The sequence below is a fragment of the Girardinichthys multiradiatus genome, chromosome Y (assembly GCF_021462225.1).
Source record: "Girardinichthys multiradiatus isolate DD_20200921_A chromosome Y, DD_fGirMul_XY1, whole genome shotgun sequence".
Classification (NCBI taxonomy): Eukaryota; Metazoa; Chordata; class Actinopteri; order Cyprinodontiformes; family Goodeidae; genus Girardinichthys; species Girardinichthys multiradiatus.
The window spans coordinates 29,801,101-29,823,733 of NC_061818.1; the positions used below are offsets into that span (position 1 = coordinate 29,801,101).

A 22,633-nucleotide genomic window follows, 5' to 3' on the forward strand; every position below is an offset into this window, starting at 1 on the left:
AGGGAGACAGAATTATTGAGGAGTTTACAGAAGCAACTTAAAGTCAAGATAAGAGACAGTAAGGAGGTACAAGAAGAAGCTGGAGAGCAAGCTCCAGCAAAACAATATCAGAGATGTGTGGACAGGGATGAAGAAGATCACAGGCTTCAAGCAGAAGGATGATCAGACCAATGGAGGTCTGGACAGAGCCAATGAACTGAACACATTCTTCAATAGGTTCAGTTCAGAAACAAGCTTCACATCCTCCTCTCCTGCTCACAGCCAAACAGACATTCGATCTTCCTTTGACCCACAGGACCCACAGCTGTCCAGTAACACCTCACATTTTTTATCTTCCACCTCAGCCCTAGACCCTTCTGCTTCTACATGTTTGCCTACAACCATATCAGAAGATGCTGATGCTTCCTTTGCTTCCCCCTTCCACCTGTGTGTCTCAAGAAGTCAGGTGAAGAGACAACTGGAGAGACTGAATAGGAATAAGGCTGCAGGTCCAGATCATGTCAGCCCTAGAGTCCTGAAGGCCTGTGCAGAGCCGCTCTGTGGGATTCTGCAGCACCTCTTCAACCTTAGCCTGGCCCAGAAGAAGGTTCCGGTGTTGTGGAAGACCTCCTGTCTTGTTCCGGTACCAAAGAAAACTCACCCATCAGTCCTCAATGACTTTAGATAGACCTGTTGCCCTGACATCTCACATCATGAAGGTCCTAGAGAGACTCCTGTTGGCCCACCTGAGTAAGCAAACAGTAAATCATCAGGACCCCCTTCAGTTTGCTTATCGCTGTGGAGTTGGAATTGAAGATGCCATCATACACCTGCTTCAACAAACCCACTGTCATCTGGACAAAGCCAGCAGCACTGTGAGGATCATGTTCTTTGATTTCTCCAGTGCATTTAATACAATCCAACCTGATTTGCTTTGTCAGAAACTCCAGAAGACTCGGGTGGAGGCCTCAACAATCTCCTGGATCAAAGACTACCTGACAAACAGACCACAGTTTGTGAGACTGAAGGGTTGTGAGTCTAACCAAGTAGTCAGCAGCACAGGAGCACCACAGGGGACTGTACTCTCACCATTCCTTTTCACTGTGTACACCTCAGACTTCCAGTACAAGACAGACTCCTGTCATCTGCAGAAATACTCGGATGATTCTGCAGTTGTGGGGGGGATCAGAGATGGACAAGAAGCTGAGTACAGGAAGGTGGTGGACCGCTTTGTGGCATGGTGTGGAAACAATCATCTCATTTTGAACATGACTAAAACAAAGGAGATGATTGTAGATTTTAAGAGAAACAGGAATAAGTCAAAAACAATTTCTATCACGGGAGAAGTGGAGGTGGTGGAGGAGTATAAATACCTCGGTGTTCACCTGGACAACAGACTAGAGTGGAGATGCAACTGTGAAGCCATCTACAAGAAGGGACAGAGCTGTACTTTTTGAGGAAGCTTAGGTCCTTTGGTGTTTGCAGCAAGATGCTGCATATCTTCTATAAGTCTGTTGTGGAAAGTGTGATCTCTTCTGCCATCATCTGCTGGGGAAGCAGCCTCAGAGCCAGGGACTTAAAAAAGCTCAACAAGCTGATAAAGAAGGCTGGTTCTGTTCTGGGGACTCCTCTGGAGATCATTGTGGAAAGACGGATTATTCATAAAATGAAGAATATTATGGAGAACGTTGAGTATCTTATTCATGAGACTGTCCTACAATAACAGAGTGTCTTCAGTCAGAGGCTTCTTCAGATCTGCTGTAAGACGGAGCGCTACAGGAGATCCTTCCTGCTCACAGCCATCAGCATCTACAACGGCTCTTTGAAGAAACCTTCATAATATGAGCTATAACAACATTTAATTTCCCTTTGGGATTAATAAAGTATTTTTGAATTGAATTGAATAACACATTCAAAGGCCACTCTAAATAAATGCGTAATCTTGATGTAAAGTACTTAGGGTTTCGGCACTTTTACAGTTTTCTGGGAGTTTATTCCAGATTAGTGGAGCATGAGAACTAAAAGCTGCTTTTCCATGTTTGGTTCTGGTTCTGGGTATGCAGAGTAGATTTGAGCCAGAAGACCTGAGAGGTCTGGGTAGTTGATACACTGTAATGTCTGCAATGTATTTTGGTGCTAAGCCATTCAGTGATTTATAGACTAACAGAAGTATTTTAAAGTCTATTCTCTGAGCTACAGGGAGCCAGTGTAGGGACTTTAGAACCGGGGTGATGTGCTCCACTTTCTTAGTTCTAGTGAGGACGCGGGCAGCAGCGTTCTGGATCAACTGCAGCTGTCTGATTGACTTTTTAGGCAGACCTGTGAAGACACCATTGCAGTAATCAATCCTACTAAAGATGAACGCATGAATTAGTTTTTCAAGGTCCTGCTGAGACATTAGTCCTTTAATCCTGGAGATGTTATTTAGGTGATAGAAGGCTGACCTTGTTACTGTCTTTATGTGTCTCTGAAGGTTCAGGTCTGAGTCCATCACTACACCCAGGTTTCGAGCCTGACTGGTGGTTTCTAGCTGTATTAACTGAAGCTGTGTGCTAACTTTTAAAATGTGATGTGTAACCCGGACACTGTACAATTTTTGACTAAAGTTTTTCCTTCCACTCAACATTACATTAATATGCTTGGAAAAAGCACTGTGAACTGCCAGCTCCATCAGCAAGCTTTTAATTTTACCCTCCTATTGAAGAGGGTCCACCCCCCCCCCCCCCCCCCCCCTATTTTCTAGCCTTACCTGCTATTCTAATTGTCAAGGAAGCAGCATATGTAATCAAGAGATTAAAACTGACTTTCCAAAAGGCGAAATTTATACTTTTATTTTGTCTGAGTCCAAAAGCATTTTAGTTTTTAAACAAGATAAACTTAGCACAGATAACAGGTAGATATGGTGCTTTTAATTTGAAAGAATCCTGGCCGGAATCTATTACCAAGAAGAAAACTACATCTTCCGGGTAACAAGCTTAGCGCGCCATAAGTATTTGAACGATACTTTCCTGTCTGGTTTGTTCCTTCTGAAGACGGCTTCATTCCTCCGGGAATGTCCACACTAGAACGAACCTACGGTGACGGGAAACGACCCCCGCCGGTTAAAGTCCTGTCTGGTCAGCTGAGAGCGGCGGGAATCCGGGGTGCCGTTGACAGCGGGGAGGGATACATGATCAGAGCAGGCAGGGGTCGCTCTCTGCGTGTGTCTTTGGTGTGGATGCAGGGCACTGTGTTGGAGGTCCAGCTGGACAGGAACACGGTACTGCTGATGGACGAGACGGGGACCTTTGCGGTTCAGGGCGTTAACAACATCCCCAAAGGGAAACCGTGTTTGCTCCCAGGTAATAAGTGGTGCGTTGAATGTCATCCAATTTAGGGAAACTGATTATTACTCCGTGATACTTATGTGTAACAGCAAAATCCTGTTTTCCAGGAAATGTGAATAGAACATATGAGGAAAAATATCTAATTTTTATTGGGATTTTATAATCTAGGCAGTCATACTGTTCAGCAGACAGCCACTGACTCCTTCAACCATGAGGGTAAACCACCAAAGGTTATTCCTTAAAAAGCTGCCACTTCAGAGTGCTGCTTATTAATGGAAAGTTCAGAGGAAGAAAAAGTGCTTTAGAACAAATGACACACATGCAACAGGGCTAACTGCAGCCTTGAGCGGATTGTGAAGGAAAGCCCATTCAAGGTAGTCATATGCCACGGACTGCCACTGGAACCAGTGCTTTCTGAACCACTACAGTTATATCCTGGACATGGGCTAAAACCGTTGTGTTAAGCCACTCCTGATCTAGATATGTCAGAGCAGTGTTACCTAGGCTAAGAAGTAAAAGGACTGGATTGTTGCTAAGCAGCCTAAAGTCCTGTTTTCAGATTAAATTATTGCCTTTCATTTGGAAATAAAGTCCAAAGATACTTAAAGAAGAGGGGAGAAACAGAATCCAAATTGCAGCTCAGTTGATATTAAACTGTTCATGTGAAAGAGCCAGAAAATTGTCAAATGAATGATACTGAAATATCAGACAAAAGCGGCACCCCTCGTTTTACATCGAGGCCTTTATATTGAATCCACCATGTTACTTTGACCACCTGCTGCTGTTGCATGGAAAATATGTGATGGTGATGGGTGTCATCCAGGCCGTCTCCCCCGAGCCGCTCATCCGTGCGGTGAAGATGGCAGACCTCTCAGAGTTTGCTGCGCTCCACAGACAGATGTGGAAGCTGGAGGTGGAGGAGCTGCAGCAGGTATTAGCCTGACTGTCGGACTCAGACGTATATGTACAACTACCTGCACGAAGCAGGTGCAGCTACATGACTAAATGATGCATTTATGACTAAAGCCTTGAAGCTCACCTTATCAGGATGTGTTGGAGCTCCCGAATGTTTTACCTCTGTTATTTTGCTATGTTTTATGTCATTACATTTGTAAATGTTTTTTTTTTACATGTATCAGAGCTGCAGTGATTTGTCCATGTAAGGCAGATGCTTCTTAAAACTTATTAAAACACAGTTTCAGTAGATAAAAAAATGTAGCTTTATTTGGTAGGGTGCCCATCACACCAGTAACACTATCAGATAAATGGAAAGTGACAATGACCTATGTTGACTGATTAAACCACAAGAATGTCAACTCTCGGTTTAAGTACTTTAATACTTAAACAGAAAAGGTCATTAATATACAAATGTTTGAAAAGAAAATTAGTTTTTTAGGTTAACTAAGCATTGGAAACTGTCTCTGATCAAGGTTTACACATGCTATTTTTGTGACCGTTTTTAGGTGTTCTACTGAACAATGCGTAGCAAAGCTTCAGGTGTCGCACACTGAATATTTGCCATTAATGTTAACACTCTGTAGATTGGATCAGAGAAAACCAGCCGCCTTTCAGAGGGACGGTCCTGAACACCCTCTTTATAATCATGCTGTGATCAGGCTACTTCCTGCTCCCAGCAGAGGCCTTCAAGAATGGCCTGACTCAAGACTGAATACTGTCTTATTTGTAAAGTGAGCATCAATATTTCGAGCATGTTGTTATTTAATGTCTTTAAGCAGAAAACTGTATTTTCCAAAGTCATTGTCATTTGGTGCTATAAGATGGTCTTTTCTGGCTTTGGCAAGTTTCATCAAAAGGAATTCCCTGCGCTCCATCCATTCTTTCAGCTCCTGCTCTCCGTGAGCCAGTTTACACGAGTCATCCTCTGTGCATGTGCCTTTGAGAAATCTGTTGAAACACAAACATCAAACATCAAAAACTACAGAGGAGGGACCAAGCCCCAGGAACAGAGCAGCTGTTTACTCTGAATTTTACCTCTCACAAACTTTGAAAGTGCCTGTGGGAAACCTGTACTGCCAGCAGTTCTGATCGTCCTCCGAGTTGAAAACTCTTTCTTTGTGTTTCTCCGAGGTAATATGCTGCTGCCACTGTTTCTCGCTGTTGCAGTTTTTACCACACAGCCAACAATGATTGCCGGCCTACAAAACAGAAAATTGCTTCATATTTTTTATTTTATTACGGGACAAATAACCAACCCAGAACTCAATGAAATTGATGAGGTGCTAGACATTTTAACTCAGGTGAGGGATTGACAACATTTGAAATGAATCTTAGAACAATGAACTTTCATAGAGATGTTTGTTTCCCAGCAGTTTACTTCAAGGTATGAAAGCTGTCGGTTCTCTATCCAACAGTTTATTTTGCAGGATTAAACATCCCGATGGCCAGTTTAAACATGAATTGTGTGCATAGGCTGCTTGCTCTGCAACTCACCACTTCTTCAGCATAGTCTGTCGGCATGTGTATCTGTTTGCCGTTCTCCCTGAAAGAATTATTGGACATCTCTTCACCCCAGCCAGGCTTCTGAGACTGCAGCCACTGCTCATAAAGCTGATCCATATCTGGAACTAGAGAAGGGTGTAAAATGAATGTGATGCATAGCAAAGTAAGTCAATTGTACTAACAAAATCCAACCAAGTGAGAGCGACAATCTCCTTGATAAAAACTCACTGTTGTTTTCCTTCATGTAGGTCCAAAGGTCTCTTTCTTCTACACTGTGAGCAAATGTGCAGTTGCCAATGTATTGACACTTCTTACCCGCTGTTACATGCATACAAATCTAGAAACAGTCCAAGAAACATTCAGTTACCGGTTAGTGGAAACCCCCTTTTCAAGCAGAAACTCAACAAGTGTTCTTCACTCTTCAGCTACTGCAAAATGCAATAATGTTGGATGGATACCTCAAACTGAGATGGGATGGGCTTTTTGGTAGGACGTGGTCTTACTGTTGTCCACTTTTTCCTTTCATGAGAGCTTACGAGCACAACCCTCTTGTCTTTTGCCCACCTAAATCAGGAAGACACCAATTATGTATGAAATTGTTTTTGACATTTGTTCATTTTTAAACAGTCAAAGAGAGATAGAAATACTTACGTATGTCTTGCCTTAGCTGTGCAATACTTCTTATTTTTGTCAGCTTCACTCAGTTGGCCATTTCTCCAGCACTGGCCACAAACAAACATCATCTTCAGATTTGGAGGGCCAAATCTTCTCTGGGCATTGGAAAACTGCGACACAGTTTGAACATCATTATTAATGGACAGTTTCAAAGACAACTGAAACAATTTCTAACAACGTTAAACAGAATTACTTGATGCACTGTTGAAAGCACTTACAATAAATAAGCAAAGATGAGCAGCATTGAAACACAAGAACTTAGTAGTAGTGTGTTTTATACCTGGGCTCCTTGCAACGAAGCGGTTGCGTTCCAATATTTGTTTGCCTCTTGAACAATACTTTCATGAGTGATACCTGCATGAAGATTAGAAAATTTAGTGAAAACTGTTTATAACATTCGTTTTCTTCCCATGAAATGAAGCATTTGTCAGCTTTCAGAAAAATGGCCTCAGTCTCCTGGCTGCTTAGCAGTATCTTGCAAATATATTAATACCCTTTCCACTTGTTCATCTTTTGTCATAACAACCACAAAAGGTCCCCAAGTTGGACATGGAAGACTGCCGCTCACCCTGAGACAGGTTCTGCTGGAAGTTTCTTCCTCATATAGTGGAGTTTTTCACTCCACTGTCACTACATGCATGCTTGGTATGAAGGATTGCCACAAAGTAGCTGACTCTATGGAAACAACTGCTTGCTGTTGCTCATTCAGGAACTGCTGCAAAGTCAGCGACTCAATCGGCTGGGTTTCCATGAATAGAAACCTTTTACACATTTGACTGTTTTGTTTTAAAAACTAGTACAGAATTTGAATGGGAATAACCGACTTTGAATCATATGATGGTGTTGAACTGTTTACATATTTCTGCACGTCAACTCGGTGTTTTTGTAAAGTGGCCTTGAGACGACAATGGTTGAGAACTGGGCACAATATAACATTTTAAGAAAAATCTGAAAAGTGGGGGGAAATACCAGTATGTTTTCAGCCCTATCATTTATCATGTTTAGTACCACCACAAAACAAATTTCAAAAATATCTCAAGCCTTATTAAATTGGATTAAGTTTCTATTAACATCAACCTTTACGTCCTGCTAAAAATTCTCAATAAGATTCACTGGATTCACTTTAGGTCATTCCCCAACATAAATATGCTCTGAGGCACTCCATTGTAGCTGTGGCTGTACAGTATTGCTTAGGGTTGATGTCAATGTTTAGGCTGAATGTTTTCAGCCACAGTTTTTATTTTTTTGAATTTTTTACATATAGGCTAGAAAGTTACATTTTGGTTTCATCTAACCCCAAGACGTTCACCCCTGCATGTCTGCGGTGTCCTCTACATTGTGACAAAATCCACAGAGGACTTCTCAGGGCCATATTTCTACATCCTTGTCACTTTCAATAAAAGGAGTCATGTGAAAAGATTCACCCATCTAAGTTTATCAGGTCTTCCAAAATAACAGCTAATTTACTGCAGCAGCTATATCAGTTCGCTGATACTGACATTCTAATATTTTTGCATGGTGCTATAGAACATCTTTTGTTTATGACAATATTCAGACACAATGCTATTCACCTATTGTGAAATGCTAAAATAAAACTCTTACCAAGTTCATGTTGCATCATCCAGACCTTCAGCTCAATCAGGCTGTGGGCGTAGAAACAGTCATCTTCTCTTACACAGCCATAGCGCACTTCATGCCGGCAAAGATCCAGCTGGCTCTGGGGACTCAACGGTCTGATTTTGGAATAGCGAACTGTATTGTCCTTCAAAATGTGAACCAGGCACCTAACCGGAGACACAAAAGTTGCAACTTTATCTTTCTTCCAATAATCTCTTTATTTTTTTTTTAGAATATCTCCAGACTAAAAGAACTTTTCAAGACAGTTATGCTAGCAAAATTTAAATGACTTACTTATGAGTCTCAAAGTCATGCTTTGTCACTGGATGAGAGCAGAGAGACGGGTCATCTTTGTTGGTTTTGCTGATTATTCTGGGCTTGTGGTCAAAGCACACCTGGGAGACACAAAACAAGTATTACAAGAAAGCAACCACTGCCAAGTTTCATCACTTCTCAGACAATTCATTTACAGTGGCAAGAATAGATTTAGAAGGTATCAGGCTGATTTTAGACTAATCATAAGTGTAGTTAGTTGTGAATAAGAACTTGATTTCAGAAACTGATTTTAGGTATTTTTTACCTTACAATGATATCTAGTCTTTTCATTAGAGTTAATAATCTTTAACACTTTTGAGTTAAAATGAGTCCATTGATCAGCAGGCGGCTTTTTCAGCTGCGCATTTATTGTGCCACTCACTTTTACAGTGTTGCTTCACATTGTGCTCCCCTCTTTGTGAAACTGACAAATAACTTTGGCAAACTTGATTAAAATCCCTCAGAGATTCCTTTCACTGGCCCCACCCAGTAATACAACGTTTCCCATTCTTTGTTGAAGCTGCATTATCTTTTCCGTGACATGCTTTCCATTATATTTTGTATAGTCTACTGATGTAAGCTATAGAAGAAAATCCTCTTCTTGTTTTATTTTACTAACATTATGGTACGCAGGTTGGTCATGACGTGGGACGCTGCTGCGTATTTTGATTGACAGCTGATGCTGCTCTGTGATGATGACTGCAGCTCTGCTTTCTTTACATTTCAGAAAAGCTCCAGTCGAATAGTTTTTAGACCTATCAGAATTTGACCCAGTCAAATGCAAGACATTGTATCTGTTTGAGGGACACCGTGACAGGAGTGAAAAATGCAGCACAGTCCCACACCAATCAGGACATCTGGTCACCCTACCACTGTCGTAAGAAAAATGTGTTAAAAGCCCGCCTGGATATTTTGTGTTTTCACTCCCACTGATTTTAAACGTTATTTCAGCATTTAAAATTAAATTAAGTCGTTGAAACTAATCTGAAACATATCAAAAGCTAATGTAGATTTATAATGACACCAATTTACCATCACATTTGCCTCTGTTCTCAGTCATCTTATAATAATACAAATTATTATTATACCTATGTTAACAGTTGGTATAATTTATGACAATAACTGAAATGTTATATTGTTATGGCTGCCCTTAGAAATAGAGTGACATATTTTTATTTTTTGTGCATAATATGTAGGTTGGTTTGGTATTTTGGTGCACTGCTATATTACAGTTAAAATCTCTTAGCAGCAAACCTGTATCTGGAACAAAAAGCACCAGTTTAGCTCACAGGAGCTGTCCAACACAGCCTAGGTGCTGTTGTAGGTTGGATTGTTTGGAACAGCTTCAAAATCAGAATGGAGCTAGAACTCCAGCAATAACATAGAACATTTTCATATAGAATGCTGACCCATTTAAAAAGAAACGCGTGAAGCACTTTCTTGTCACGCTTTTGTGTTAAGTTGTTGTATGAAGAATTAGATGTGCATAAAAGTTGGAATGTCTATTTATACACTTAAGCCCCAAATTATTCATACCCCTGGCAGATCTAGGTTTAAAGTTACAGGGGTTGGACAATGAAACTGAAACACCTGGTTTTAGACCACAATAATTTATTAGTATGGTGTAGGGCCTCCTTTTGCGGCCAATACAGCGTTAATTTATCTTGGGAATGACATATACAAGTCCTGCACAGTGGTCAGAGGGATTTTAAGCCATTCTTCTTGCAGGATAGTGGTCAGGTCACTATGTGATACTGGTGGAGGAAAACGTTTCCTGATTCGCTCCTCCAAAACAGCCCAAAGTGGCTCAATAATATTTAGATCTGGTGACTGTGCAGGTCATGGGAGATGTTCAACTTCACTTTCATGTTCATCAAACCAATCTTTCACCAGTCTTGCTGTGTGTATTGGTGCATTGTCATCCTGATACACGGCACCGCCTTCAGGATACAGCCCAAACCATCACTGATCCACCCCTATGCTTCACTCTGGGCATGCAACAGTCTGGGTGGTATGCTTCTTTGGGGCTTCTCCACACCGTAACTCTCCTGGATGTGGGGAAAACAGTAAAGGTGGACTCATCAGAGAACAATACATGTTTCACATTGTCCACAGCCCAAGATTTGCGTTCCATGCACCATTGAAACCAACGTTTGGCATTGGCATGAGTGACCAAAGGTTTGGCTATTGCAGCCCGGCCGTGTATGTTGACCCTGTGGAGCTCCCGACAGACATTTCTGGTGGAAACAGGAGAGTTGAGGTGCACATTTAATTCTGTCATGATTTGGGCAGTCGTGGTTTTATGTTTTTTGGATACAATCCAGGTTAGCACCCGAACATCCCTTTCAGACAGCTTCCTCTTGCATTCACAGTTAATCCTGTTGGATGTGGTTCGTCCTTCTTGGTGGTTTGCTGACATTACCGTGGATACCGTGGCTCTTGATACATCACAAAGACTTGCTGTCTTGGTCACAGATGCACCAGCAAGACGTGCACCAACAATTTGTCCTCTTTTGAACTCTGGTATGTCACCCATAATGTTGTGTGCATTTCAATATTTTGAGCAAAACTGTGGTCTTACCCTGCTAATTGAACCTTCACACTCTGCTCTTACTGGTGCAATGTGCAATCAATGAAGACTGGCTACCAGGCTGGTCCAATTTAGCCATGAAACCTCCCACACTAAAATGACGGGTGTTTCAGTTTTATTGTCCAACCCCTGTATCTTTTAATTTTACCAAAATACCTTGGAGTGACTTATCCAGAGTCTAACATCAATCTACTGGAGAGTTTGTGAACAGAGCAAAAGATTAGGGTGATGACAAGGGGGCCTGCCAAACTCAAAGACTTGGAACTCATCACCAAAAATAAAATAGTGAAAATACCAGTGAAAACATGCAAAACTAAAAATGCTCACCAACTATAAGATGGGGTTGACTGCTGTAAGAAGAGTTACCACAGATTACTGAAAAGGGTATAAATAATAAAAAATGCCCGTCCTTGTTTTCCTGTTTATCGTCTTCTGTGTTAAACACCTTTAACTCAATTTGTGATGTTGCAAATATCAGTATCAGCAATAGGACACAGGTTTTCTTGTCCTCATATCTGCAGATGCAAATACTATTTTAAATCAATTTAATCAAGGTACTAAAGGACAAAATTTGTCAATGTTTTCCCTTAAGCCAACATAATTTAAAAAAACTACTTAATGCACTCAAAAGCACCAACAACAAAAAAAGAATGATCCAAATTCCTTAGGTCAAGACAATCCAGCTAACTCCAATGTCAGAGCAGCGAAGAAATTAAAATACTAACCCCACAAAGAAACATGAATATTCCACGATGCTCCTGTAAAATCTCGGGGACAGTTAGCCTGATGTTAGAGTTTGGCCCAAAAGGATCGAAAAGCAGTTCTCTGGAGATAAATCCTTTCCGCTCTAGAGTCCAAACATCAATCTCTTCCTGGCAGTATGCAAATGTGCAGTGGCCGGGATATAGGCACTCTTTTCCAACAGCCACCTCTGAAACACGTAAGGTCACATTTTAATATTCACTCTGTCTAAACTTGACTTAAGACAGCACAAACTAGAGAACAAGGAAACAGGTAACAGTCATAAAAATGTCCTCCAGCAGCTTCTCTACCGCACCACTGTTGTAATGAAGATGTTTTGTGTTGCAGTAAACATAAAACTAAATAGAACGGAAATTTACAGGATTACCTAGGAAGGCTATCCAAAGATCATTTTACAATGAATTCCTGTAAGTACAATGGAGAGACATGTCACCTTTGCAAATGTAGTAAGGTCCTACATATTGGGTTTTTGTTGGTCTGGGTCGTATGAGCTTCCACGTTTTGTCAGGTGAGTGCTTCATTCTGCCCAGTAATACATCCTTTTTGCATTTATGATCTTCAGTGTGAAGAGTGTAATCCAACAATCCAGCTCCTGCAAGCAAAGAAAAAAAACAAAAAAAAAAACACTTTACACCAAGCTTATTTGCCTATTTATCAAAGAAACTCTCTTTCAGCTTACAGCTCCAGCAGGATTGGGAGGAGACGTATTCACTGTGCTGTCAGAACAACCCCTCACCTGTTTTGACGTAGCACATTGAGCAAGCTTGCTTGAATTCATGTGTATCGGCTAAGGGGTTCTTCGCTAAATCCACAGCGGCAGGGAGGTCCTTCACTTCAGGCATACCCACTGGCATTCCCATCGGCTCTTCTTTATTGTTGAGCTGTATTTATGAATGAATGCAACACATAAAGAAAATTAAAGAAAAAAAAAAAACTTTTCCAAAATGATCATTTTGAAACTGCAGATAAAGAGAGTAAGTACCTTTGGGATGAAGGGACTATGAGCAAAATCTGAAAATAAAAAGATTTATTTTGTTTAGGTCTTGTTAGAACATATGTGAATCTGTACCAAACTATATTTAATCTTCTAAGTAACATACCTGTTTTGTAGTCTGATATGCTGAGACTGTCCAATGAGTCTAGCGGTGAAGGCAAGGAGTGAAAAGAGTCCATACCAAATAAAGTACTAGATCCTGATTTGTTATATAAAGGTGGCAGGGTTACAGTACACTGCTGTGAACCGCTGTGTAGATAAGGGTTTATGTCAGATGGCATCAGGAATGGACTTGACAAAGAACTGCTCGAGGAAATACTGGTAGGCAAAGGAAGTGGGCCTTTCATGGTGGGGATACCCTGATGAAAGAGACAAAAATGTTACAAATTTGCTAAAAAAAAATGGAATAAATGAAAAAAACGATCTACAATTCATCTACATATCCCTTCAAAAAAAACTACCCAACTAACCATGTCTGGTTCAGAGCCAGCTTGGTCGAGTAGATCATCTAGGTCATCCCCGATTATGTTAGTGTCAAAGTCTTGACTGGGTTCAAGAATCGGACAAGGCTTGCTGGTGCGGCACCCGTTTACAAATGAGTGCATGGAAAGTGGAACTGATGTGGAGGCAGATACAGGCAGGGGGACAGACTCGAAGCCCGGTGGCTCAGATGGGGGTGCAGATAAAACACTGTTGCTAGAAGGAAATTCATCAACCGCAGAGTCATTCAGAGGTGGGTGTACTGCTACTGGGGGTTGGATTGGAGCTGGACCTGAAGACAAAACACTGCTATCCTGGGCGAATGGAGGCACTTCTAAAACATAAACAGAAAAAGCATTATTTCTATCTCAACTCCTCCTTCAAATCTAAGTTTTTGAAAGAGGAACACTTACCAATTTCTATTTCTTCAACTGAATCTGACCCATGAGAAAACTAAAAATGAAGAAATTTCATGGATTAATGTATTGCTTGGTAAACAATGTTTTTCTCCAAATGAAGGGGTGAGGGTGATGTGTCATACTTTGTCACATGATGCATCTTGATAACTTGATTCAACATTCAAGGCAGGCTGTAGGGAAAAAAAACAAAAATAAAAAGTTAATATTTCATGATCACCGTTTGCAATGGAAGTACATTTGTCAAACAGGGATAACCAACTCTTCATGACATTATCTGTAGTCTTCAAAAAAGTGAACAAGCCTACTTTTACACATACCTTACTTCTTACATAAGCTTTGCGGATTTTCAACCCCAAAATTTTGGCAAGGTCCTGAGTCAGCTGTGTGACATTGGAATCCTGAGAAGACAAAACAGCAGCTGTGAAGCAATCTTTGTGCATTATTGTTATGCCTTAAACACAAACTTTATAATGAGAGCACCTAGTGCAGTGTTTCCCCTAACATTTTGGTCTCTTTATCACAACTTTTATCTGTTTCTTTCCATCTTTCAGTCTACTTGTACCTTCACCTTCGCCAGTAGGAGAGTTGCCCCTGCTCCTAATCGCAGGAGAGGAAGTGCTGCTTTAAAAAACGAAATTCTGTGCTTTTTAAAACTCAGATAGCCATACCTGCTTTCCAGGTTTTACCGGCATGTTTATCGGTTCGTTCTCTGTCCACTGTCGGGAGCGGGTGTTCACCTGCCTGCGAGCGCACGCAACACGGTGTGTTCTCAGCCAGCTATTGTCAAGTTTGGCCATAGAAAGTAGAGTAGTGACGACGCAGGGAGAGAAATTGCTCACGACGTGATCTAATAAAATGAATGACATCAACTATGAAAACGTACTATTACCTTGCTATCAATGTGGGGCGGCCCTCTTGGATAATGGTAGGGGAAACGCTGCAGAAGATGCTTCTTGTATGTTTTGCATTTTTAAAAAAAGGAAGTAACCAATTCTCATGCACTTTCTGAGTTGAACCCTTAACTTACGTCCATTTCTGTTATTTTGGATGCATTCTTAGTCGCCATTTGCTGAATTTAATCTCCAGCTTTAATCCTTTTCTTCAACCGTAGTTGTTGGGTGTCCTTATTTTGAATTACCAGGAGATTTTGTGTCGATTTCGGGCTTATTTCAATTTTGACCTAAACACACCAATTTCAGCAGATTTGAGTTTCTATTTAAGAACTAGAAGAACAACATTTAAAGTATTTTCTTAGTCTATCTGCCATGAGCGATCACAAATTATTTTTAGTAGGAGCAGAGACTAAGTCACACCACTTGTCCAAGTAGTCGCTGGAGTCCCTAGAAAATTTAACTTTCCAAATCTAGCACATTCAATGACTGACTGAGGTTGAAAGCTACAAACAATTTGTTTTTCTCTGTTCAATCTTATAATCTGCTGAAGTTTGTCTCTCATTTTCTTTCACCCTGAATGACTTGTAGAACCATCCTCACAGGCAGAAAATAGTCTTTAAATAGCTTCCTATATCTCGGTACTTCTACTAACTTTACTCAAACACATCACTGATACTAAAAATAGTCAGCAACAACTCAGAGATTTTTGTTTCAAAACAGTCGGTCACCAATCAGTGCAGATCAAGCAGAAAAATCAGCCGATTCTAGTGACCTGCCTGTTTTGTTGCATCAAGTCTTAACAAGTTAATGTATTTAAAGTAGGGATGCACCAATATCAAAATTCAAGTCAATATCAATATCCGATATTAATATCGCTATTATGGCCGAGTCTGTGTGTAATAAATAAATATAATATACAAGCTTCACTTTTGAATGGAATTACTGAAATAAATCAATTTTTTCATGATATTCTAATTTTATGACCAGCACCTGTATATCTCACTACCCTTTGAACAGCGTGAAAAAACGACCACAATGCTGACATTGCTTCTGTGGTTCAGGTTAACACCCTCCAGTCCTGCACTGCATCACAATCACATGCCCAATCACATACCACATGGCCAATCTCCTCCAGAAACACAAACAGAAAACAACAAGATGGAAATAAATATGGGTTATTAATATCAGCTTATCGCACCGATACGTTAAAAAATGACATCAGCCGTTACCGATGCCAATGCTGCTATAGCCTGCATCCCTAATTTACAGTATGAGCAAAAAACATGTCACACATTGTGTTTTCTGTCTCCAGGCCATCTGGATGATATTTATTTTGTCAAATTGCAAGGAATCAACAATCAACAGTTTTCCTTGCAAAACTACAGCATGCAAATATTTGCCCTTACCTGAGGTACTGCAAGCGAACATTTGGCAACAGCCTTATAGGCCTCTTGATGTCTCCCCATTTCTTTCAAGGCTTTCGCTTTTCTGTACAGTGCTCTATAGTTCCCCTCGTTCAACCGGAGAGCCTTTTCACAGTCTTCTAGAGCTTGGTCATACAGTCCCTATGATCAGTGGGAAAAAAATGAAGTCAACTTAGAAAAGCTTATAATTCCCAGAATGTTGTGACAACACCACTAATTAACTTTGAGTTGTTTGAGCTTGGTTTGGGTGTGTCCTGTTCTGACAACAGCAAAGTGTTTTTACTGGCTTGTAGAGATGATGTAGAGTGCAGAAGATTCTTCGAAAAGTAAATCCTAAATTTTGGACAAACCATCATTTGATTGATCCCATCTGAGTCCTGAATTTATACAAAGGCAGCCAGATATTGAGACATAGAACAGTCATCCAAACTGGTTTTAATGTTAAAACAAAAGTGAAAAATAAACAGAAAAAAAACTCGTTTTTAAAATAGCTTGATGTGTTTTCTCAGTGGATAAATTCTCATCACATATCGGCAAAACACACCTTTCTTCAATAACCATATGATTAAGTCTTTTAAGCAGTATCAAAAACAACACCCTTCAACAGCTTTCTTGTCAAATGAAGATGGCTGTCCTCAGGATAACAAGATTGAACTGAAAACCAACAATACTTCGGGATAAAACTTCCAAGGACACCTGCATGTTTTCCTGAAATACTGTGCTCATATTTTCTACAGTATGAGCTCACCCTGGGTTAGCTTTGCGCCCCTTCAATGATCAACTTTAATGATCACAAACTGAATGGTAATGCAGGAAAACCATCGTGGATTATCTCTTGCCCTGTTATTCAGTTCAGTCTTTCATCAAAATGCGAAGGAACTGAAAGTCCTGTAGTGTATCACAAGTTTCACTACAGCCAGCAGAAACCAACTTACTGGAACAATATTGAGGTACGCAGCAGCTCGATTTGCATACAGCTTTTCCAGTAAACCAGTTGGGACGCAGATTTCTTCTGAGTCGGCGTAATCTGCTATACTCAGTGCCTCTGTGTACATCTCAATGGATTTTGTCCATTCCCCTTCTTGAAATACATCATTTCCTTCTCCAAACAGGTTCCACACAAGGTCCTTTATGAACACCTGGAAAATAAAAAGAACAAAATACCTGAGATTTACAACAAAATAAGGGTGTATTACTGTATGTATAGGACAAAAAGACACGTTTCATGCTTCTCTAGTTGAAAGGTTGCTCTTAAATTTAGTTTAGCCAACATGTGTTGAATGAAAATGAAAGATGCTGCACCCACATTCAAATTCCCAGAGCTTACCTCATACTGCTCTTGGCTTCCAGGAAACGGAAGAGTTGATCTAAAAGTAAAAAACAAAACACTTTTCAGACCTTCAATAATTCAGTTGAATGAAAACACAAAAAACAAAACATTAAAAAAAAAAAATAAATGTCTTAAAGCCATTGACCTTGCTGCAGATTATTATACTGAGCATGCATGAGGTGACAGTGGAGTGGAAATCTCCATTTTTACAGGAAGAAACCTTGGGCAGAACCTGACTGACACCGGTGAAAACACATGAACAGGAACAGGGTACAGGTTGCAGTGTGTACACAAGCTCACTGCTGGGTCCAAATAAACAAAAAATATGGTTTAGAAAGAAATAATACACAAAAAAAAAATCAGATTTCTATAATCTTAGAATTTTAATCCAAGTAAATTATACAGAATACTAAGGAGATAAAATGTCTCAATATAACTCACTTCCGGTTTTTCCTTACACAATATCATAAAAAACAGTAAACTGTATTAAAACCTGGTCAAGATGGTCCACTTAAAACTGAAACAACTTCCTTAAAGGGTTTTGAAAAAAATGTGTTAAGTCATTACTAAGTCTGTATCATTACCTGTCAGTCATCTCATGGTATGCTGGAAAGATCACATGATTTATTGCACAAACTAAATGACTGCTGTATTAGCATAACAATGAAAATTCTGTTTTGTTACGTGGGTATTGGTTCTGCTGCCATCTGGTATGTGTTGGCGCTCTTTGAAAACACTCCAAAGACAATAAATCTGGTCAGCAGATTCCCATGTAAAACTTATATTAACTGATCTGCTTATAACTACCTTATTACACTCATTAAACTGTTTTGGTGTTTCTCTATGGCATACACCTAAAATCAGTGTCTGACACATCTATGTTGTTCCTAAGTGTTAAATGTCATGAATAATGTGATCTGACTGACTATAACACCTGGTAAAAAAAAAAAAAAAGTGTAACATCTTAACACCCTGACAAAGCTATAGTATCTCTACAATAGGGAGGGAAAATGGCAAATTCAGCACAAGTTGGACATTTTCCCTTGGGAGTGTAGTACCTGTTGTTGGCAGCGGTTTAGACATTAATGGCTGTGTCAAGTTATTTTAAAAGGGCACCACAAATTTACAAGCTGTGCACCGACTACTTTACATTGCATCAGTGTCATTTGTTCAGTGCTGTCCCATGAAGATAAAAAATAAAATAAAAAATCAAGAATGTGAAGGGTGTACTCACTTTATTGAGATACTGTATGACATAAAGTCAACTATTTTAGTTATCATTTTTGGGTTAAGGAAAGGGCCCTCACAGAGAAGAGGAAATGGAACATTATACTATGCGGCACAGCTGTAGAACAAGGTTTGGACAAAGCTTTAGTCTACCCAAAGCATGAAAGTCAAGTCCACACATCCAAAAATACAGGAACAAAATTTAAGCCGATAAGCTACTGTCTCACAGCTGATCTAATAACAACAGTGAAAGCAGCATATTGTTATAACTAAAGAATCCTAACTACCTTTTCCTTTTTTCATGATCATTCTGTTAGGCCATAAAAGATGCATTATTGCAGTTTACAGAACAGGGACAATTTTAGATTTCACAGTTTACACCAACAAGCACCTAGTCAGAGATTCATTTGGCATTTTTAAATTATAAACCCTGAACCTCGGCTGATCCGTCTGTGAAACTCCTGAAGTTCGCAGATGACAACACTGCCACTGATCTGATCCAGGACGGTGATAGGTGTGTACAGATGGGAGGTGTATCAGCTAGTACACTGGTGTAGTCAGAACAACATGGAATTTATTGCAATCCAGACAGTGGAAATGACAGTGGATGTCAGGAGAAAATCCCCTCACATTTGTTCCACTCACCCTCCTCAATAACACAGTGTCTACACAGTGCTCATGTTTGCTGAAAACAAACATGAGCAGAGAGTTTGTTCCACCAAGCTGCCTCTCTGATGAACACTTCACAGTCAAAGTTTACAAACTTGACCAATACAACTGATTATGATTGTATTCAGGTTTATTTTATTTAGAATCAGGTGTAAAAATACAAAAAAGATCATTTTGATTAAATAAATAGTAGTCAATTACTCCTCAGTAGATTGACTGATGGATTGATTGATGAAACACTAATGGTCTACAATTTTCACATGGTAAATTGTTTGATGTTATTAAATGGGTATAACATGCTTCGGGTCATGATATCGCAGGATTACCAATATACTAGTCTATAACTCCTATATTTGCACTATTTTTTAGCAGGCGTGACGACAACTCACTTTTCTTTCTCTTACGGGTATTTTAAGAAAAATGTATAAAACACAACTATACTTAATAATCCCTAAAGCACAGCTAGACATTAGATTTTAAAATGCAGGGTTTCATTCTCTGTTGATTGTTCAGTGTTTTAAGTTTTTAAGAGGCTAAGATTACAAAATGTTGCTTATAAAGGTTAGTACTTCTTGTTATGCTAGGCAAACTTGACAGCACATTTAAATACAAATAGCAAAATTGCAAATTTCCAGACTGAAAAAAGAGAAAAAAACCAAAAACACCCTGACATCCACTTTTCAAAAGAAGTGAAAGCATTCTGATTTAAAGTTTAGGTTGAGTGAAAGTGGAAGATCAAATTCTTTGATCAAGGACTCTTGGGGTCTTTATTTATGCATATGTGAACTGCTAATACCAAACCAGCAAGCTCCTAAAACATAATGAGGCTTTAGTTTTTCCTCAATCTTTTGAGATTGCAGTGATTTGGGAACCTAAATATTTACTATTAAAAAAACAAGCATTTTTCTTCACTGTATAGCATGCCCTATTGAAAAACTGATGATCTGTAAAACACACTCACTGAATAAACTGAAGGCCTTTCTGAATCTCCTGCCAGCGACTTCTTCTGTCCCGACACACTCCAGACATACTTGCGTGTTTAAAATCTTCTCATCAGACAGCACCTGAAATTATACAATGATATAGCTTTGCAAACAACTACAAATTAAACAAATAATGGCAATACTTATTCCTTTGTATTTGTATTCCTTTGTATTTCCTATAGTCCTGTTTCCAGTTTGATCAATTATAAAAGTCACAATTTCTAAACTTTACCTCGAACGTCGTCTCCCAGGCTCACTTCCTAGTTTAAAAATGACGACATACGGGCAGTCCCGGAAACATGAGTTAAGTGGGGTGATGAGTTAATATTTTTAAGACTGAGAGCATAAACAAGTTCACAAAAAATTTGACCATTAATTTGTATGACAACGTTACATATTCGAGGGTGTGGAAAGGTTAGATCACCGACCCTTCCGGAAATGTTCAAACGTTAGCATCTAAAAACAACTGTTCTATTATCGGACAATGATTCGATCGGCGCCCGTTTGCTTCTTTTGAGGAAAATCTAAAGTGTCAAACATTTTGTTCTGGAATACATAGCGTATGATCAGGGTTTAGACAGGTATTACATTGCGAATACTATATAAAAAAAATTATGCCATATATACCAAAAGTTAATTATTAACAGCGTTATTTCAAGTGGTTAACTTTTATGGGGTTTTTTATATATCTAGTGGATAACCGGGGCAGGATCTAGAATAGGCTGGGTAGCTGATGTGTTATTTGTGCATACCCTTCTACCACATATCAGATTCAAAACAAATGTATATTTTAGCCGATTAAACTTTGAGTCGTTTATTACTAGGTCTTTACGAGGAATTCAGAGAGGCTGTGGATAAATGAAACGTCCTAAAACTTCAGTACTATCCGCTGTCCGATAATGGACGCACATACTTTAGCACACGTGCGTTACCCGCGGGTAGGGACAGTCGACTTCACTTCTCATTAGCCACCGTTAACGCCTGCTAGCAAATACTGCCAATTCTTAGGAAGCCACAAAATCGTTTAAACTTAGAAAAAATGTATTTTCTACAAGAGACCAGAAACACACAATATTTAACAAATATGAAGACGTTAACGTCTAAGTTTACAGGAGGAAGTCTGAACCAAACAAAGCATAGGTATTTCCAAGTTAAACTAGTTCTTCAACGCAAACAATAGCGAGCTGAAGATGTTTAGCTCTTAGCTCAGTCGGAGAATATAATACAAACAGCACTAAATACTGGTTCTTTTAGACACTTACATGAATGAGTCTTTATTCCACACAACCGTTCAGTCAGTAAATTAGAGGAACATTAAATCTTCGTTTGAGCTAAAAAACTTAGCTAGAGCTGTCGTTGAAGGCCGCTCTTTGCTTATTCTTCTTCATTCACTGATGTGTAGAAGCGTAACCATCGACAATGTCAGCGTACTGCCCCCACTGGCGACTATTGGACATGGCCTTTTGAGACAAGAAAAACAGTCGACACTGGATAATTAACGACAAATCCCTTTAGAAATATTTTTTTCCTTTTACATTTTAAGCCATCCATTGCTGCAGTGTTATCTAGTTTATTTTAAGGATACATAACACTTAATCCATCTAATGTATTGAAGAAAAAAAGCAATAACTATTTATTACTGTCAGTCATTGACTGACTATTTTAAGAAACATCCTCCTTTTCTACATTGATTTGATTTTTCTAGAAGAAAGAAACATATATTTTAACTATTAGCAATTATACAGTAAAACATTTAAATAAATGAGAATTCTCATATTTAGTTGTGTGGTATTTTGCACACCTTTCACCACATTCTTCTCTTCACTAACAAGTCAAGGGGGCTCAGAACTGTTCTCAGCACAGGGCATTAATATTTGTCCCTTTGTTCACTTTCACTTGAGTTATTTACTCTGATGATGCTGCCTCAAGAGATGGATGCAAAAAAAAAACAAAAAAAAAAAAACAGGAAACTAGACTCTCCAACACAAATTCTGAAGAACTGAAATTCTGAAGACAGAATCTTAACATTAAGAGCAGGAGTTTATTCAATACAAATTCAATTCAAAATTCAACTCAAAAATACTTTATTAATTCCAAAGGGAAATTAAATGTTGTTGTAGCTCATTATGAAGGTTTCTTCAAAGAGCCGTTGTAGATGCTGATGGCTGTGGACAGGAAGGATCTCCTGTAGCGCACATCTGAAGAAGCCTCTGACTGAAGACACTCTGTTGTTGTAGGACAGTCTCATGAAGAGGATGCTCAGGGTTCTCCATAATGTTCTTCATTTTATGAAGAATCCTTCTTTCCAAAATGATCTCCAGAGGTTCCAGAGAAGTCTCCAGAACAGAGCCAGCCTTTTTTATCAGCTTGTTGAGCTTTTTTAAGTCCCTGTCTATCCATCTGAGTTTATCCATCTGAGTCAACTTCGACTCGATGGCTGCTCCATTATTGGTGCGCTGTGCCAGGTTTGCAGTAGTGGAGGACTTGCCA

At 39.5% G+C, this 22,633-nt stretch overlaps 2 protein-coding genes across 5 annotated transcripts; one reads left to right on the forward strand and one right to left on the reverse strand.

Annotated features, from left to right (window-relative positions):
* Window positions 1-2,916: 2,916 nt before the first annotated feature.
* On the forward strand, window positions 2,917-3,355 carry LOC124864164 (recQ-mediated genome instability protein 2-like). Its single transcript, XM_047358830.1, has one exon. It carries the CDS (start codon window positions 3,032-3,034, stop codon window positions 3,353-3,355), a length of 324 nt encoding a protein of 107 aa, XP_047214786.1. The 5' UTR covers window positions 2,917-3,031.
* A 1,146-nt stretch (window positions 3,356-4,501) lies between these two features.
* Window positions 4,502-21,551, reverse strand: LOC124863671 (zinc finger CCCH domain-containing protein 7A-like). Of its 4 annotated transcripts, none has more exons than XM_047358095.1 (23): window positions 21,406-21,551; window positions 20,122-20,224; window positions 17,262-17,301; window positions 16,870-17,073; window positions 15,917-16,075; window positions 13,935-14,015; window positions 13,740-13,787; window positions 13,612-13,651; window positions 13,189-13,490; window positions 12,825-13,077; window positions 12,707-12,735; window positions 12,461-12,605; window positions 12,158-12,316; window positions 11,688-11,893; window positions 8,352-8,452; window positions 8,043-8,224; window positions 6,721-6,794; window positions 6,417-6,550; window positions 6,224-6,329; window positions 5,994-6,102; window positions 5,757-5,890; window positions 5,298-5,461; window positions 4,502-5,210 (listed from the first exon to the last, which is right to left on the reverse strand). In XM_047358095.1, exons 2-23 carry the CDS (start codon window positions 20,187-20,189, stop codon window positions 5,021-5,023), a joined length of 2,928 nt encoding a protein of 975 aa, XP_047214051.1. In that variant the 5' UTR covers window positions 20,190-20,224; window positions 21,406-21,551; the 3' UTR covers window positions 4,502-5,020. The 4 variants fall into 4 exon arrangements, with proteins under 4 accessions (XP_047214051.1, XP_047214050.1, XP_047214048.1 ...); XM_047358094.1 differs by having other exon boundaries at window positions 13,189-13,529; XM_047358092.1 differs by having other exon boundaries at window positions 13,189-13,532.
* Window positions 21,552-22,633: the final 1,082 nt, after the last annotated feature.